At 41.3% G+C, this 16,155-nt stretch overlaps 1 protein-coding gene across 1 annotated transcript in view; it reads right to left on the reverse strand.

The window, feature by feature from the left end:
- Positions 1 to 16,155, reverse strand: part of LOC110492812 (growth arrest-specific protein 7) — a 90,979-nt gene that overhangs the window by 15,237 nt on the left and 59,587 nt on the right. The window contains exon 9 of the mRNA XM_036946081.2: positions 10,298 to 10,376. Coding sequence (XP_036801976.2) covers positions 10,298 to 10,376 — 79 coding nt within the window. The remainder of the gene's footprint in view (positions 1 to 10,297; positions 10,377 to 16,155) is intronic.

Consider the following 16,155-nt stretch of genomic DNA (forward strand, 5'->3'; position numbering starts at 1 on the left):
CCTGAATTCCTCGGGGCATTGAAACATTGCTCAATTGGTGTCAATAGGGACCTAACCTGTGCCAGGAAAACATTCCCCACACCATTATACCTCTGCCACCAGCCTATACCGTTGACACCAGGCAGGAAAGGGCCATGGACTCCATCCACTCCTCAGTTGTCCAGTGTTGGTGATCGTGATGCCCACTGGAGCCTCTTCTTGTTTTAAGCTGATAGGAGTGGAACCCGGTCGTCTGCTGTAATAGCCCATCCGTGACAAGGACCGACGAGTTGTGCGTTACGAGATGCCGTTCTGCACACCACTGTTGTACTGCGCCGTTATTTGCCTATTTGTGGCCCACCTCTTAGCTTACATGATTCTTGCCATTCTCCTTCCACCTCTCATCAACGAGCTGTTTTTCGCTCACAGGACGCCGCTGACTGGATGTTTTTTGTTTGTCGCACCATTCTCGTTAAATCCTAGACACTGTTGTGCGCTAAAAGCCCAGGGGACTGGCCATTTCTGAGGTACTGGAACCGGTGGGTCTGGCACTGACGATCATACCACGCTCAAAGTTGCTTAGGTCACTCGTTTTCCCCACTCTAACATTCAGTGTAACAGTAACTGAATGCCTCGATGCCTGTCTGCCTGCTTTATATAGCAAGCCACGTGACTCACTGTCTGTAGGAGTGGGTGGTGTACCTAATCAACTGAGTACAGTTACTTAAAGTGATTTTGTTGTCTTGATTCAAACCAATACTGTCACTGTGATCCTGGAGGAGGTTAGGTTAGTGTTAGTGACAAAGACATGGTTGTTAAATTCATTCAATTTCAGTCCTCTGGCCTTCATCAAGTTGAGTTCAACCAGGAGCTTCAGTGTCACGCCCTGACCGTAGAGAGCTTTTTATGTCTCTATTTTGGTTTGGTCAGGGTGTGATTTGGGTGGGTATTCTATGTTCTTTTTTCTATGTTTTTGTATTTCTTTGTTTTTGGTCAGGTATGGTTCTCAATCAGGGACAGCTGTCTTTCGTTGTCTCTGATTGGGAACCATACTTAGGTAGCTTTTTCCCACATGGGTTTTGTGGGTAGTTATTTTCTGTTTAGTGTTTGCACTTTACGGGACTGTTTCGGTTTCATTTATTATTTTGTTACTTTGTATTAGTGTTCAGTTCAATAAACAAACGTGAACACTTACCACGCTGCGCTTTGGTCCGACTACTCTTCCTCATCCGATGACGAAAGCCGTTACATTCTGGCCACTTTGTTAAGGTAAAACTAGACCCTCAAAATAAGGCCTTATGATATATGTAATATATTGTCATATAGAGTTAGGCACACTGGGAAATATGCAAATTAGGCTTTGTTTTAAAACAACAACCCCAAAGGGAGTTTTACCGTAAAACTACAGGTATCATTTTCTGACACTGAGAAAGTTTAAACACATCAGAACTAAGCAAAGGATGAATTTAACACTGAAAAGTGTGGACACATATAGACACTGGAACAGTGTTAAATGTAACACTCCATGTTGATTCAATACTGTAGAATTTGCTGTGTAAATTTTGTATCCCATTAGATGTGTATACAAGAGATGTCAATGGTTTCTAGTAACAAAGTTGTCTCCTCTCTAAAATATAAAAGCAGGTCAATGTAGAGTTTGATTAGTGAGCTGCTTTGATTCTACTGAAGAGTGTCGGGCTGAGGACCAGGAGATTATTAACGGGGAGAGTGAAAAACAGTCTATATGAATGATATGGGCAGATCAATTAATTAAGACAGTATGAAATTAATGAAAGTACATTCTTGCAGTTACAAGAGGAAATATTGCTAAATTACTCCAGAAGCCTGATTGAACTGGATTGAAGAGGACACTAGGTATTTTAGGTTTAAAAAAAAGGTCTAAGGAAGGGATAGAGGTCCATGAAGAATGTGTTCAAATTATTTCATCTCACCTAGATATTATCAAATTTCAATCAAATGTATTTATAAAGCCCTTCATACATCAGCTGATGTCACATAGTGCTGTACAGAAACCCAGCCTAAATATTAGACGGCAGTTCCAATATTTGGGGCATAAAATCATCGAAGCTCTGCAGATTAAGTTGTGAGGGTACAGAATCAATAGACCATTTATTTTGGTTTCTGGTCTCAGGTTCAGGAATGGCTGAAAATGCATAGTATTAATCTAAAATTGACCCTAGAAATAGTACTGTTAGGAGTTCTGGAGAGACCAGGTCAGTCAATAACTAATATACTAATAGTCTTAGTAAAACGACCTATCTTCAACTCGCAATCTGTGGATTCTATTTGAGTAGATAGATTGAAATTGTGCGTTAAACAGCACAGCATAGTTGAAAGAGATGTGTTGCGTAGAAACCCAAAGTGGGTGGCCAGCTGGGTGATGGGATGGGCTGAGGGAAACTGAGGGTTGGGTTGGGATGGGCTGAGGGAAGCTGAGGGTTGGGTTGGGATGGATTGAGGGAAGCTGAGGGTTGGGATGGGATGGGCTGAGGGTTGGTATGTGGAATTGGAGAAAAGTGGGAGTGGAGTTGCTGTGTGAGAGAGAGAGAATGATAGTCAAAGATACACGTTTTTAATAATTATTATTTTTTAAAAGTCAAAATAAAACATAATGAAAAGTACATTTTAATGACACTAAGTGGCAGTGTTTTTACAACTGAAGCCGGTTTGCCTGAGGCTGATGCAGTGCAGGTGTTGGTACACATGCATATACACACACTCTCATTAAAATAAACACATACAAGAACACACACATACATGCAATAGTGCCAGACATGCACACAAACATATACAGTTGGCATTGCTGCTATGACTTTAGTGTTGTCCTTGATGTCCTTTGTTTTAAATGTATTTTTACATTTGCATTGTTGTTTGCTGTTTTCTTCGGTCTTTTCCTGTTTCCTCTTTAGTTACTTCTCTTGGTTGTTGGTTCACTGGGGGGGCTCTTGGGGGAATGGAATTAATTGTATTTTTTATTTTTCTTCCTGGGGGGCTGTGGGAGGGGTCTCGAATGATTGAGTGACAGCTATTGGGGAACTGTGGGGGGGGGGGGGGGCTTGGAGGGTTTGGTTTCACGTTTTGTGCCCTCGGTCAACATGCCCTTGAGCAGGGCATTGAGCATGGATGCTTCTGTGTGTTGCTCTGAATGGGAATCTGTTGGATTACTGGTATGATGTAGTTGTTGAGTGGCTTCACTGCTAGTATACTGTATGATTCGAATATTCAATAAATACATTTTTCAATTTTTTTCAATTTTTTAAGGTGGAAATCACAAATACAACAATGAGTTGTTTGGTAGGAATTGGTGACAGTTGCTAACCACAAGCATTGGAACTGGGAAGTCGGGAATAAATGCTTTCAGACTGGGAAAATGTGTTTTGAACGGTCATCAAACTCAGAGTTCTAAATCTCTCTTTCTTTGATGACAAAATTTGCCAAAGAAGGAGCGCACAACAAAGTGAGTCCAAAAATGTCTTATATGCTGCTGCATAAATTATATAATATGCCAGAGAGAAATAGTCAGCCATATCAGCTATGTTTTTTTTTTTTTAAATGCAGTAAATGAGGCTGAATGAATTATTTCGCTGCCAGACAAGGCTCTGCTGATAACCAGGTGTAGTGGTGGTAAGGATTCACTCCATGGTGCTGAAAAGAAAGCTCTGCTGTTGGGACAGCTTTATGTCGGCCCTAACAGTTTGTGGGCACCACTTATCACCATTATAGTGCAATTCATGTATTGTTTATTGTTGTGTAGTGTATGTATCTAACATTTTTTTGCCCCACCAAGATGTACATGCTAAAATCACCACTGATCATAAGGTTTTTCTTTGAGGGCCTAGTTAAGCCCTAACACAATGGTGTTAAGAAACTCCTGGTTTATAGTGATGTTACGTGTGATACTGGCGCTCCAAGGTATGCGCCGAAATCGCCAAGCAGCTAACTTCGAAGCAGTGTGCCGATGCGTGTATCACTTCATCAGAAGCACGTCATCAAAGACATCCGAAGCATCGTTTGATCACGTGCTTTTTCAAACCGTCTGTTGCAAAATGCCCAGATCCCAATGAGTTCGCTGTGGTTACGGTGCTTTCTTCGATGAAGCTGCTTTCAAAACACCAACCTCTAATGGATACCGTAGATAGATTTAGTTAGGGTTTTGTAATTACACCTGACCGGTAGCTTAGCAGGTAGAGTAGGAAACTTTGGAACATGGTTCCAACATGGTTAGGTTCAAATCAAAATCAAATCAAATTTTTATTTGTCACATACACATGGTTAGCAGATGTTAATGCGAGTGTAGCGAAATGCTTGTGCTTCTAGTTCCGACAATGCAGTAATAACCAACAACTAATCTAACTAACAATCCCAAAACTACTGTCTTATACACAGTGTAAGGGGATAAAGAATATGTACATAAAGATATATGAATGAGTGATGGTACAGGGCACCATAGGCAAGATACAGTAGATGGTATCGAGTACAGTATATACATGAGGTGAGTATGTAAACAAAGTGGCATAGTTAAAGTGGCTAGTGATACATGTATTACATAAGGATGCAGTCGATGATATAGAGTACAGTATATACGTATGCATATGAGATGAATAATGTAGGGTAAGTAACATTATATAAGGTAGCATTGTTTAAAGTGGCTAGTGATATATTTACATCATTTCCCATCAATTCCCATTATTAAAGTGGCTGGAGTTGAGTCAGTGTCAGTGTCAGTGTGTTGGCAGCAGCCACTCAATGTTAGTGGTGGCTGTTTAACAGTCTGATGGCCTTGAGATAGAGGCTGTTTTTCAGTCTCTCGGTCCCAGCTTTGATGCACCTGTACTGACCTCGCCTTCTGGATGATAGCGGGGTGAACAGGCAGTGGCTCGGGTGGTTGATGTCCTTGATGATCTTTATGGCCTTCCTGTAACATCGGGTGGTGTAGGTGTCCTGGAGGGCAGGTAGTTTGCCCCCGGTGATGCGTTGTGCAGACCTCACTACCCTCTGGAGAGCCTTACGGTTGTGGGCGGAGCAGTTGCCGTACCAGGCGGTGATACAGCCCGCCAGGATGCTCTCGATTGTGCATCTGTAGTTGCCTACCCTCACCACCTGGGGGCGGCCCGTCAGGAAGTCCAGTTCCCAGTTGCACAGGGCGGGGTCGAGACCCAGGGTCTCAAGCTTGATGACGAGCTTGGAGGGTACTATGGTGTTGAATGCCGAGCTGTAGTCGATGAACAGCATTCTCACATAGGTATTCCTCTTGTCCAGATGGGTTAGGGCAGTGTGCAGTGTGGTTGAGATTGCATCGTCTGTGGACCTATTTGAATCCTGTTGAAGGTGCACTATTTTGAAAATAATTTTATGTGAGTTCACACTATCTGCACTGTTGTTCAAATAATATTTATTTTTTAGTATAGTATAAATGTCTGTCTTAAGCATCCTAAATAATGCCAAAATAGTTAACTTGAAGGCAAAAGGGAAAACATGATGTAAGATGTGAATGTGATATTCCAACTGATTGTACGGAGCTAAAGCCAACGACTTAGCGCTGCGCCATGAAGATTTGATTAGGAAGATACATTTCAGTTGAATACATTCAGTTGGACAACTGACTAGGTATCCCCCTTTCCCTTTCCCTAAATCAGTAGTAGAAAAAAATCTTTAGTATATCTGATAATTACACATTGCTATCTATTACTGACCAGCAGATGTCACTAATGTATATTGTGAAAGAATAAAGAAGCTCGGAGTAATTAATCTATTTTCAAGACAATTGATTGGAAAGCCTCAATGCTTCAGGAAGCTTAGTTTCCCCCATTACTACTGGTTTACAGGCCACGTCAGGCCTGCAAATCACATTATGCTGGTTTGCAAGGTGATGTGTAATTCCTATTGGAAGCCAGACGGAGTTAGGATATCCAACAAGTGGAATTGTTGATCAGCTGCAACATGCATTCAGAATGACTGCCAGGGCAGGGAAGACTGAATACTGAGACAACTTCAAACATCTAAACTGGAACAAACATCTAAACTGGAACAAACATCTAAACTGGAACAAACATCTAAACTGGAACAAACATCTAAACTGGAACAAACACCTAAACTGGAACAAACATCTAAACTGGAACAAACACCTAAACTGGAACAAACATCTAAACTGGAACAAACACCTAAACTGGAACAAACATCTAAACTGGAACAAACATCTAAACTGGAACAAACATCTAAACTGGAACAAACACCTAAACTGGAACAAACATCTCAGTAACGAGTGTAATACATCCAATTACTAACAGATTGGATATTTTAGTTTATTAAGAAAACTGAATGTTATTTATCTTTGTTTAGCATCAAATGTATCAGCCAATCAATGTACATGCAAAAACACAGGTACTGTTTCACAGTAAAAGCACTGGTGGAAAAAGTACCCAATTGTCATACTTGAGTAAAAGTAGAGATACCTTAATAGAAAATGACTCAAGTAAAAGTGAAAGTCACCCAGTAAAATACTACTTGAGTAAAAGTCAAAAAGTATTTGGTTTTAAATATACTTAAGTATCAAATGTAAATGCAATTGCTAAAATATACTTAAGTATTGAAAATAAAAGTAAACGTATAAATAATTTCTAATTCCCTATATTAAACAACATGTTCTTGTTTTTTTATTGACGGATAACCAGGGGCACACTCCAACACAGACATCATTTTTCAATCAAAGCATGTGTGTTTAGTGAGTCTGCCAGATCAGAGGCAGTAGGGATGACCAGAGATGTTCGTTTGATACGTGTGTGAATTGAACCATTTTCCTGGAATGATAGCCATTCAAAACTTAACAAATACTTTTGAGTGTCAGGAAGATCATTGGATGAAAAAGTACAAAAGTGTCTTTAGGAATGTAGTGAAGTAAAAGTAGTCAAAAATATAAATAGTAAAATTAAGTACAGATACCCCCCAAAACGACAGAAGTACTACTTTCAAGGATTTTTTACTTAAGTACTTTACACCACTGACTAAAATAAACAATTCTGAAAATCTCCCTGCAATAAAGCATGCTGGGAAATTTTATATGTGGTTCTATGTAGAACTCTTCCTGCCTTCCAAAGAATCATTCTTGCCTTCCAAAGAATCATCAAAGAACAATTTCTTCGTAAAACGATTCTTAGAATGTTAAAGGTTCTAGGTAGAACCCTTTGCCTTACAAACTGATCAGAACAGTTCTTGGTAGAACCCTAATTCCTCTGCAAATAACGTTTTTGGAAGTATTTTTCCTAAGAGTGTACACAACAGATTAAATGGAATATAATTGCATTCTGAAGTGTAAAGTGTTTTCCTTTGAGTAAAGAATACAGTCCAGCGTGTTACATTTGAGTAAAGAATACAGTCCAGTGTGTTACATTTGAGTAAAGAATACAGTCCAGTGTGTAACATTTGAGTAAAGAATACAGTCCAGCGTGTTACATTTGAGTAAAGAATACAGTCCAGTTTGTTACATTTGAGTAAAGAATACAGTCCAGCGTGTTACATTTGAGTAAAGAATACAGTCCAGCGTGTTACATTTGAGTAAAGAATACAGTCCAGTGTGTTACATTTGAGTAAAGAATACAGTCCAGTGTGTTACATTTGAGTAAAGAATACAGTCCAGTGTGTTACATTTGAGTAAAGAATACAGTCCAGTGTGTTACATTTGAGTAAAGAATACAGTCCAGTGTGTTACATTTGAGTAAAGAATACAGTCCAGTGTGTTACATTTGAGTAAAGAATACAGTCCAGTGTGTTACATTTGAGTAAAGAATACAGTCCAGTGTGTTACATTTGAGTAAAGAATACAGTCCAGTGTGTTACATTTGAGTAAAGAATACAGTCCAGTGTGTTACATTTGAGTAAAGAATACAGTCCAGTGTGTTACATTTGAGTAAAGAATACAGTCCAGTGTGTTACATTTGAGTAAAGAATACAGTCCAGTGTGTTACATTTGAGTAAAGAATACAGTCCAGTGTGTTACATTTGAGTAAAGAATACAGTCCAGTGTGTTACATTTGAGTAAAGAATACAGTCCAGCGTGTTACATTTGAGTAAAGAATACAGTCCAGCGTGTTACATTTGAGTAAAGAATACAGTCCAGTGTGTTACATTTGAGTAAAGAATACAGTCCAGTGTGTTACATTTGAGTAAAGAATACAGTCCAGTGTGTTACATTTGAGTAAAGAATACAGTCCAGTGTGTTACATTTGAGTAAAGAATACAGTCCAGTGTGTTACATTTGAGTAAAGAATACAGTCCAGTGTGTTACATTTGAGTAAAGAATACAGTCCAGTGTGTTACATTTGAGTAAAGAATACAGTCCAGTGTGTAACATTTGAGTAAAGAATACAGTCCAGTGTGTTACATTTGAGTAAAGAATACAGTCCAGTGTGTTACATTTGAGTAAAGAATACAGTCCAGTGTGTTACATTTGAGTAAAGAATACAGTCCAGTGTGTTACATTTGAGTAAAGAATACAGTCCAGTGTGTTACATTTGAGTAAAGAATACAGTCCAGTGTGTTACATTTGAGTAAAGAATACAGTCCAGCGTGTTACATTTGAGTAAAGAATACAGTCCAGTGTGTTACATTTGAGTAAAGAATACAGTCCAGCGTGTTACATTTGAGTAAAGAATACAGTCCAGTGTGTTACATTTGAGTAAAGAATACAGTCCAGTGTGTTACATTTGAGTAAAGAATACAGTCCAGTGTGTTACATTTGAGTAAAGAATACAGTCCAGTGTGTTACATTTGAGTAAAGAATACAGTCCAGTGTGTTACATTTGAGTAAAGAATACAGTCCAGTGTGTTACATTTGAGTAAAGAATACAGTCCAGTGTGTTACATTTGAGTAAAGAATACAGTCCAGTGTGTTACATTTGAGTAAAGAATACAGTCCAGTGTGTTACATTTGAGTAAAGAATACAGTCCAGTGTGTTACATTTGAGTAAAGAATACAGTCCAGTGTGTTACATTTGAGTAAAGAATACAGTCCAGAGTGTTACATTTGAGTAAAGAATACAGTCCAGTGTGTTACATTTGAGTAAAGAATACAGTCCAGTGTGTTACATTTGAGTAAAGAATACAGTCCAGTGTGTTACATTTGAGTAAAGAATACAGTCCAGTGTGTTACATTTGAGTAAAGAATACAGTCCAGCGTGTTACATTTGAGTAAAGAATACAGTCCAGCGTGTTACATTTGAGTAAAGAATACAGTCCAGTGTGTTACATTTGAGTAAAGAATACAGTCCAGTGTGTTACATTTGAGTAAAGAATACAGTCCAGTGTGTTACATTTGAGTAAAGAATACAGTCCAGTGTGTTACATTTGAGTAAAGAATACAGTCCAGTGTGTTACATTTGAGTAAAGTTTACAGTCCAGTGTGTTACATTTGAGTAAAGAATACAGTCCAGCGTGTTACATTTGAGTAAAGAATACAGTCCAGCGTGTTACATTTGAGTAAAGAATACAGTCCAGTGTGTTACATTTGAGTAAAGAATACAGTCCAGTGTGTTACATTTGAGTAAAGAATACAGTCCAGTGTGTTACATTTGAGTAAAGAATACAGTCCAGCGTGTTACATTTGAGTAAAGAATACAGTCCAGCGTGTTACATTTGAGTAAAGAATACAGTCCAGTGTGTAACATTTGAGTAAAGAATACAGTCCAGTGTGTTACATTTGAGTAAAGAATACAGTCCAGCGTGTTACATTTGAGTAAAGAATACAGTCCAGTGTGTTACATTTGAGTAAAGAATACAGTCCAGCGTGTTACATTTGAGTAAAGAATACAGTCCAGCGTGTTACATTTGAGTAAAGAATACAGTCCAGTGTGTTACATTTGAGTAAAGAATACAGTCCAGTGTGTTACATTTGAGTAAAGAATACAGTCCAGTGTGTTACATTTGAGTAAAGAATACAGTCCAGTGTGTTACATTTGAGTAAAGAATACAGTCCAGTGTGTTACATTTGAGTAAAGAATACAGTCCAGTGTGTTACATTTGAGTAAAGAATACAGTCCAGTGTGTAACATTTGAGTAAAGAATACAGTCCAGTGTGTTACATTTGAGTAAAGAATACAGTCCAGTGTGTAACATTTGAGTAAAGAATACAGTCCAGTGTGTTACATTTGAGTAAAGAATACAGTCCAGTGTGTTACATTTGAGTAAAGAATACAGTCCAGTGTGTTACATTTGAGTAAAGAATACAGTCCAGTGTGTTACATTTGAGTAAAGAATACAGTCCAGTGTGTTACATTTGAGTAAAGTGTAATATAATATAATCTACCTTAGAGGAGAACTTGAGGTGAACCTCGGCCTCGTCAGCCAGACTCTTCTTTAGCTGAGCCCAGGCTTCCCCAAGAGTACTGAGGAGAGAGATGAGAAAGGACACTATCACTATATGACACCGAAGAGTACTGAGGACAGAGACAACACACCACATTAGACCACAGAGACAACACACCACGTTAGACCACAGAGACAACACACCACGTTAGACCACAGAGACAAGACACCACGTTAGATCAGAGACAACACACCATGTTAGATCAGAGACAACACACCATGTTAGATCAGAGACAACACACCATGTTAGACCACAGAGACAACACACCACGTTAGATCAGAGACAACACACCACGTTAGACCACAGAGACAACACACCACGTTAGATCAGAGACAACACACCACGTTAGATCAGAGACAACACACCATGTTAGATCAGAGACAACACACCATGTTAGATCAGAGTCAACACACCATGTTAGATCAGAGACAACACACCACGTTAGACCACAGAGACAACACACCATGTTAGATCAGAGTCAACACACCATGTTAGACCACAGAGACAACACACCATGTTAGATCAGAGACAACACACCACATTAGACCACAGAGATAACACACCATGTTAGACCACAGAGACAACACACCATGTTAGATCAGAGACAACACACCATGTTAGATCAGAGACAACACACCACATTACACCACAGAGACAACACACCACGTTAGATCAGAGACAACACACCATGTTAGACCACAGAGACAACACACCACGTTAGATCAGAGACAACACACCATGTTAGATCAGAGACAACACACCATGTTAGACCACAGAGACAACACACCACATTAGACCACAGAGACAACACACCATGTTAGATCAGAGACAACACACCATGTTAGATCAGAGACAACACACCATGTTAGATCAGAGACAACACACCACGTTAGACCACAGAGACAACACACCACGTTAGACCACAGAGACAACACACCATGTTAGATCAGAGACAACACACCATGTTAGATCAGAGACAACACACCACGTTAGATCAGAGACAACACACCACGTTAGACCACAGAGACAACACACCACGTTAGATCAGAGACAACACACCATGTTAGATCAGAGACAACACACCACGTTAGATCAGAGACAACACACCACGTTAGATCAGAGACAACACACCACGTTAGACCATAGAGACAACACACCATGTTAGATCAGAGACAACACACCATGTTAGACCACAGAGACAACACACCACGTTAGATCAGAGACAACACACCACGTTAGATCAGAGACAACACACCACGTTAGATCAGAGACAACACACCATGTTAGACCACAGAGACAACACACCATGTTAGATCAGAGACAACACACCATGTTAGACCACAGAGACAACACACCATGTTAGACCACAGAGACAACACACCACATTAGACCACAGAGACAACACACCATGTTAGATCAGAGACAACACACCATGTTAGATCACAGAGACAACACACCACATTAAACCACAGAGACAACACACCATGTTAGATCAGAGACAACACACCATGTTAGACCACAGAGACAACACACCATGTTAGACCACAGAGACAACACACCACATTAGACCACAGAGACAACACACCATGTTAGATCAGAGACAACACACCATGTTAGACCACAGAGACAACACACCACATTAGACCACAGAGACAACACACCATGTTAGATCAGAGACAACACACCATGTTAGACCACAGAGACAACACACCATGTTAGATCAGAGACAACACACCACATTAGACCACAGAGACAACACACCATGTTAGATCAGAGACAACACACCATGTTAGATCAGAGACAACACACCATGTTAGATCAGAGACAACACACCATGTTAGATCAGAGACAACACACCATGTTAGATCAGAGACAACACACCATGTTAGATCAGAGACAACACACCACGTTAGACCACAGAGACAACACACCACGTTAGACCACAGAGACAACACACCACGTTAGACCACAGAGACAACACACCACGTTAGACCACAGAGACAACACACCACGTTAGACCACAGAGACAACACACCACGTTAGACCACAGAGACAACACACCACGTTAGATCAGAGACAACACACCATGTTAGATCAGAGACAACACACCATGTTAGACCACAGAGACAACACACCATGTTAGACCACAGAGACAACACACCACATTAGATCAGAGACAACACACCATGTTAGATCAGAGAGACAACACACCACGTTAGATCAGAGAGACAACACACCATGTTAGATCAGAGTCAACACACCATGTTAGACCACAGAGACAACACACACCATGTTAGATCAGAGTCAACACACCATGTTAGACCACATAGACAACACACCATGTTAGATCAGAGTCAACACACCATGTTAGACCACAGAGACAAAACACCACATTAGATCAGAGAGACAACACACCACGTTAGACCACAGAGACAACACACCATGTTAGACATGTCAGGGTGGATGGATCCTGCCAAACAGAGAGAAAGAGATGAGGTTCTGCTCTACAGAGTGATTGACATTTAAAGGCGATGTTCCCACTTCAGCGGAGGTTGCGTTCGCGCTAAACGGTGCACATGTCGGCTCAATGGGAAATGACCTTGACAGTTCTACGGCGGAATCTGTAACACTTCAGCTTCACAGACCGAATAGAGCCTTAAAAGTTCATAGACAGTTTATAACCCGGAAGGCAGCCCGTCTCACAGCTGTGCCTGGTCCTCGGCAGGTTCACCGGCTGGTTAGGAGGATGTAAACACTGAGGATGTGAGATAAAAACCGAGACGCTTCATGGTCTCCCATTACTTTAGAACATTCTGCAAGTCAACTGTTTTCATAGCCGAGTTCTGTGACATAATGCAATGTTGGAAAATGATATCTTTAATTAACTTGTACAAATTAATGTCGTGACAACTTATATACAGTCAATCATATCTACAGTAGAATAACTAAGGTGAGTGGACACCAACATTAACAATGATCAAAGCAGAAGGTAAAAATACATTGTTAAAAACTCTCTATATCCTCGCAGAAATTTAAAGCAAATTGGAAGCCATGGTACATCAGTGAATGAGACGCCAGGCTAGCCTTGAGTACTAGGTAAACCCTCTTCTCCTCTACTCAGGCAAAAAGAAAGTTTAGCTTAAAAAAAAACATATTGTATTGCAGCGCCTCTCCTCTTTCTAAATATCTAATTGAATTGTATATAAGAATATAAATATGTACAGTATTTATGAATAATGTGTAAATAGTATTTTTGATGTCTCTTGGTGACTTTCCTATATACAGTATAACTCTTTTCCTGTATTTTAATGTTTAATTTAATGTAATATCTTATGTTGTTCTTGTCTATAACTGTTCTATACTTTCTATGTATTTCTATGTATTTCTATGTATTTCTATGTTTCATGTGGACCCCAGGGAAAGTAAAGGGCAAGGTGGATGAGCTGCTGTATATGCAGTGGCTAATGGGGATCCTAATAAACTAAACTCCTCTGAACACACATCTTAAGTCCTTCATTCCAAACTTTAGCAGAATATTTATCCAAGGGCCATGAAGGTAGGCGGCAGCAGGCCCATACAGCCATGAGGCATTACAGGCTGTGGGTATGGAACTGAGGAGGAGAGGGGCTGAGGGTCTTTAACCAGTTCACATCAAAGCGCCACTCTGAATGGAAGACGTGTGCACATTCCTACAGCATCAGGGTGCTGCTCTCTGCTCGGCCCCCTGCCACTTTGAGAGGCATCGGAGAAGAGACAGAAGATATATCAGGAAGAGATAGAAGATCAAGAAGAGATAGTAGATCAAGAAGAGATATAAGATGGATCAAGAAGAGATATTATTATTATTATTCAGGGTAGCAGTAGCGGGCAGGGCAGCAGGTAGGGTAGAAAGCGGGATAGAATGCAGGGTAGTGAGCAGGATAGCAGGCAGGGTAGCAGAAAGAGTAGCGGGCAGGATAGCAGGCAGGGCAGCAGGTAGGGTATAAAGCAGGGTAGCAGGCAGGGCAGTAGGAGGGTAGTAGGCAGGTTAGCAGGCAGGGTAGCAGGCAGGGCAGCAGGCAGGGCAGTAGGCAGGGTAGCAGACAGGGTAGCAGGCAGGGTAGAGGGCAGGGCAGTAGGCAGAGCAGGCAGGATAGAAGGCAGGGTATAAGAAAGGGTAGAAGGCAGGGCAGCAGGCAGGGTAGAAAGCAGGGTAGCAGGTAGGGCAGAAGGCAGGGTAGTAGGCAGGGTGGCAGGGTAGCAGGCAGGGCAGCAGGCAGGGTAGCAGGCAGGGCAGCAGGCAGGGCAGCAGGCAGGGCAGTAGGCAGGGCAGCAGGCAGGGTAGCAAGCAGGGTAGCAGGGAGGGTAAAATAAAGGGCAGCAGGCAGGGCAGCAGGGTAGCGGGCAGGGTAGCAGTCAGGGTAGCAGGCAGGGCAGCAGGTATGGTGGAAGGCAGGGCAGCAGGCAGGGTAGAAAGCAGGGCAGCAGGCGGGGTAGAAGGAAGGGTAGCAGGCAAGGTAGGAGGTAGGGTAGAAGGCAGGGTAGAATACAGGGTAGCAGGCAGGGTAGCAGGCAGGGTAGCAGGCAGGGTAGCAGGCAGGGCAGCAGGCAGGGAAGCAGATGGATTACCAGGACATGAACTCAGAGCATACGCTGACCAACATGTTTCAAGGAGACCATCATAGTGCCTGTGCCCAAGAACACTAAGGTAACCTGCCTACGGACCCGTGGCACTCACTCACCATTATCCCAGAAACCCTAAACCCAATTTGCATTCCGCCCCAACAGATCCACAAATGAAGCAATCTCTATTGCACTCCACACTGCCCTTTCCCACCTGGACAAAAGGAACACCTATGTGAGAATCAGAGGAAGGCCCTAAAAATTGCCAAAGACTCCAGCCACCCTAGTCATAGACTGTTCTCTCTGCTAACGCACGGCAAGCGGTACCAGAGCTCCAAGTCTAGGTCCAAAAGGCTTCTTAACAGCTTCTACCTCCAAGCCATAAGACTCCTGAACAGCTAATCAAATGGCTACCCAGACTATTTGCATTGCCCCCCCCCCCCCTCTTTTACGCTGCTGCTACTGTCTGTTTATTATCTATGCATAGTTACTTTACTCTACCTACATGTACATATTACCTCCATTACCTTGACATACCAGTGCCCCTGCACATTGACACTGTACCGGTACCCCCTGTATATAGCCTCGCTATTGTAATTTTACTGCTGCTCTTTAATTATTTGTTACTTGTATTTTTCACTTAACACTTATTTTTTCTTAAAACTGCATTGTTGGTTAAGGGCTTGTAAGTAAGTATTTCACTGGAAGGTTGTTGTATTCGGCGCATGTGACAAATACGATTTGATTTTGTTTGATAATCACAGTATCGTGTTGTGTTGCTCTCTTTGGACATGGTGAGCGTGGGTGGTCAGAACTCACTGGCATCGTTTAGATTCTAGATGAAACATGTTCACCCCACTCTGCCATTCTATCACAACAACACTGGTGCAGTAGTACAGTAGATGAGAGAGGTCAGATGATACAGGTTGGTATAAAATCCAGAGAAGGGGTTTTACTAGTCCAGCATCATAATGCAGGAGAGTGCTGTACTGTCTGTGTTTCAGTGCTGACCATAGGGCAGTATCATATCTCTAACACAGGAGAGTGCTGTACTGTCTGTGTTTCAGTGTTGACCGTAGGTCAGTATTATATCTCTAACACAGGAGAGTGCTGTACTGTCTGTGTTTCAGTGCTGACCGTGGGGCAGTATCATATCTCTAACACAGGAGAGTGCTGTACTGTCTGTGTTTCAGTGT

The sequence above is a fragment of the Oncorhynchus mykiss genome, chromosome 16, assembly GCF_057628025.1.
Source record: "Oncorhynchus mykiss isolate SJ-2025 chromosome 16, ASM5762802v1, whole genome shotgun sequence".
In the NCBI taxonomy this organism is placed as follows: domain Eukaryota; kingdom Metazoa; phylum Chordata; class Actinopteri; order Salmoniformes; family Salmonidae; genus Oncorhynchus; species Oncorhynchus mykiss.